At 41.2% G+C, this 3,849-nt stretch overlaps 1 protein-coding gene across 1 annotated transcript; it reads right to left on the reverse strand.

Annotated features, from left to right (window-relative positions):
* Positions 1-2,420: 2,420 nt before the first annotated feature.
* LOC109399666 (small ribosomal subunit protein uS9) lies at positions 2,421-3,624 on the reverse strand. Its single transcript, XM_029875369.2, has 3 exons — positions 3,490-3,624; positions 3,363-3,407; positions 2,421-2,998 (listed from the first exon to the last, which is right to left on the reverse strand). Exons 1-3 carry the CDS (start codon positions 3,496-3,498, stop codon positions 2,606-2,608), a joined length of 447 nt encoding a protein of 148 aa, XP_029731229.1. The 5' UTR covers positions 3,499-3,624; the 3' UTR covers positions 2,421-2,605.
* Positions 3,625-3,849: the final 225 nt, after the last annotated feature.

Below are 3,849 nucleotides of genomic sequence, written 5' to 3' on the forward strand. Positions count from 1 at the left end.
CTGTTGTAACAGCCCTGCATATCAGGACCAGAGCAATGCTGCCGGTGGAAGCATAATTGTCACATGTGCATTTTTGGCAATATTGAAATTTGGCAGCCCATGACTATGTATCATGGTGTACTATCATATAGGGAAATAAAAATAGGTAGTTTGTTCCGAAAATTGTTGAAAAAATGCAACGCCGATTTGTCACATTCTGAAAAGTGGACGCATAAACGTCACACTTCATTGGAAATCCTATGAAATTTTAAAATCGCTCTAAAACAAAAAATAGTGCTCAAATTCAAAATTGGTTGATGTTAGAACACGATTCGGCATTTATGCTTCATAGTTGAGATAGTTTACTTTTTAGAACTTTGGACGCGATTTTCTCGATTGTCTGTTTTTGCACATGTGACATTTATGCGTCCACCGGCAGAATGGTGATCAACTTGTTTCTATAGTATAAGCGAACCTTAAGACTATGCGAAACGGAATGAGTTATTCCCAACCCGGGAGCTTCTTGACAGCCAAAGTATCTAAATACCAAGGTAAGAGATTCCCGCTAATATTCGCGGATTAGTGAGAAAAGGAAAAAAGCAAAAAATAGTTATGAAGTTTGCGCTGATTTGTATGGGCGCATCACTATTTCAGGCCAAACATGTCTAAAGGTCCAATCTGCAGAAGAGAGGCTCTCTTTGGTTTCCCTCTCTTTCGTTAATATCTTAGTTGTTTATTTGTATTATGATTGTCTCCTTGCATTGAACGATGGTCAAAACAATCGTCTTTTGATTTGTACTGCAAAAATAGTTGAAAAGTGTACCATTACATTGCAATAATTGAAAGAGAAAGTGAACAAAGAGAGCCTCTCTAATGCAGATAGGACCTATTGAAATGTTCGGCCTGATTTAGCAAACTTTCTTAAGAAATTAAGCACTCCCATCATAGAAGCAATTATTTAATTGCATCTCACTGGATTAAAAGTGACTTCCATGCAATAAAACAGGAAATATCGCCATTTCAAAATCGGTAACATTTTTTTTTAATTGGTTCTAAACATATTTTTTCAGCATTTAGAAACATCCAAACTACTAAAACTTCACAAACTTTGCTGAAATAATGACATTTTAGTGTAAAAACACCAACTTTTCATAACTAACGCAGATGTGTTGGTGAGTCTCATTTTTGACATTTGCGGGAATCTCTTACCTTGGGTATTTAGATACGTTGATTGGGCCCAAGGGTTCCTATCGGTAGTGCATTCCAGCCAATAGCAAACGCCACGTTTGAGCTTTCCTTTCTGATGTGGTGTGCCTTGGGGCCAACAACGGATCGACTGTGGGATCAACGGCTCCATAAACGAAATCCTAGCATACAACGCGCAACGCGAAGCAGCCATCTTAAAGTTTACTAAACATAGTAACATTAATAACGAAATCTAAGTAAAATCAATGTAAAGTAAATTAGTTAATTCAGACACGAATGCCATTTAAGTGGTAAAGTGTCTTAAATATATAGTAATAATAATTCATAACTATTTTTGGCTTTTTTCCTTTTCTCACTAATCCGCGAATATTAGCGGGAATCTCTTACCTTGGTATTTAGATACTTTGGGGCCCAATGAACCATTTTAGCATGACTGTTGAATCAGCATTACCTACATCTGTAACTTTTAGTATTCCAATTATCAACAATAAAATAATTGTCACTTCCTTGACCTGGCAAATGGTAATACCAACAGAGTAATTCCTAAGGGCTCAATCAAGTACACAGGGTCAAATATTTAACAAGGAATGAACTGAAGAACAAACATCTAACATTAATGATTCGATTGAGTCAAACAAGATGTTCGGGCATTGGTTTTTCTTTGGACAAGAAACCTGGAAGCAGTGCTGAAAATGAAAATTCGACATAGATTCAATCCAAAACAGCTTATTTCGGAAGCTGGACCTGAACATATGGTATATGATAAACTTGTGCGGTCAGACGACCGGTTCTACAAGAAAGTCACGGAAAACCCGCTCTCACTTTAATATAAGGCCAATGTCATCGACTGTCTTCGAAAAACACCAATTCATATTCGTGATAAATATCATTTGGCATTTTTCGAAGGTTGTCGATGACATTTTCCTAGAATATTGGAGAAAAGCGTTTTTTTTTCGTGAAATTATGGTAGAACTGGTCTAGCCGCACAAGTTTTTCATTAACCATATTTTGTAGAATTGACTTTTTCGGCACTTGCAAGCCTTGCCGTAGAAAGAACACTCGGTTCTAGAGGCGAAGCTCGTGCAATCCGCCTAAGCGAATAACAATAACAGCCTTGTAGAACTTATCTTCACATTATACTTACTTTTCGATCAGAATCAGCTCATCGGAACGACCTTGCTGCTATCCATCGGAATTTCGGATCTCCTGCTCAGTTTCCACCAACAACAATCCAGTTCCGTTTATCTTTTCTTCTCATCCTTTCTTTAATTCACATATTCCCAAAGTGATCTTCCTTAAATCTGCATAAGTTCTTAGAACGTATCAAACTGCGCCGGACAATGGGGCACTCATCGAACTGCGAACCACAAAATACGACCAGCAGAGCCGTAAAACAAAAACCGTAACCGAACGCGAGAGCTTAACGGTACGATTTCTGGTAACGAGCGCGGGCACCTGGACCTCCGAACTTCTTCGGTTCGCACCGACGGGGATCGGCAACCAGCAGGGTACGGTCGTACTGGGTCAGGATGTCCTTCAGTTCCTTGCGGGAGGCTTCATCCACATACTTCTGGTAGAAGGAAACCAGCGCCTTGGAGATGGCCTGGCGGATGGCGTAGATCTGGGCGACATGGCCACCACCGGAAACGCGGATCCGGATGTCGACACCGGCGAATTTTTCCTTGCCGAGCAGCAGCAGCGGCTCCTGGAGCTTGTACTGCAGAACCTTGGGTTCGATCTGATCGAGCGGGCGGCCGTTCACTCGCAGCAGACCCTTTCCGCGCTTGCAGTACGCAACAGCGGTGGCGGTTTTCTGAAAATGATGAGATGCTGATTAGGTTTAGTGCTAGAACATGATTAACCGGATAAACGGACAGCACCGGTCGAGATGCCGTAGATTTTCCTTTTGTTTACTACTTGAAACAGGAACCTTAACCTCAAAAATTTAAGTTTATTCTTTAGGATTTGCTAAACAAACTGAAGAAAAGATAGCGGATTATGTGAACATAGTAATTTCACTTCTCCATTTCAACAAAATCTTCAAAAACTGAAACTAAATCACTTCCAAATATTGGACCACTTCCACCTTCCCTTCTACCGACAGCCATCGACACAACCCGGACCCCAAGCGAATCCTACATGTGCCACCGATTTCCCCCAAAAATCACTATAATTACCTTGCGTCCGAAGACCTGGACAGCGTTGACGGGTTCCTTGCGTGCCTGGAATGCAAAACGAGCGCCATTAGATCACGAAACATCGAATTATCCCACAAAAAACCGTAATTTTCGGAACGAGATTCACCTTCACCATGTCTGATTCTGTACACAAAACCTTCAGAAAAGAAAGGAAGTAGAAACGAGGGCGCTGAACTGAAATCGGCCGATTTTGACAGCAGGAGCTGTCAAACTGACGGACGGAGCTGTCAAATCGTGCGGGCTAATGTGGCGCACTTCCGAGTAAACACCCGAGCGAGGGGTGATGCAAAAGGCTGAGCACTCTCATAAAGTATCTACTCAGGGTTGAAAAGTTGGCTTTTGTTTTGAGCTATTAAAGCATTCAGTACACGCTTTGCCAATATGCGCAAATATTTGGCTCTTTGACGTATCAGACGTTAAGGCCCGTTTAGACTATCTGATTTGTCGGTCTGAATTGAGTGACTGC

This window comes from Aedes albopictus, chromosome 3 (assembly GCF_035046485.1).
Source record: "Aedes albopictus strain Foshan chromosome 3, AalbF5, whole genome shotgun sequence".
Classification (NCBI taxonomy): Eukaryota; Metazoa; Arthropoda; class Insecta; order Diptera; family Culicidae; genus Aedes; species Aedes albopictus.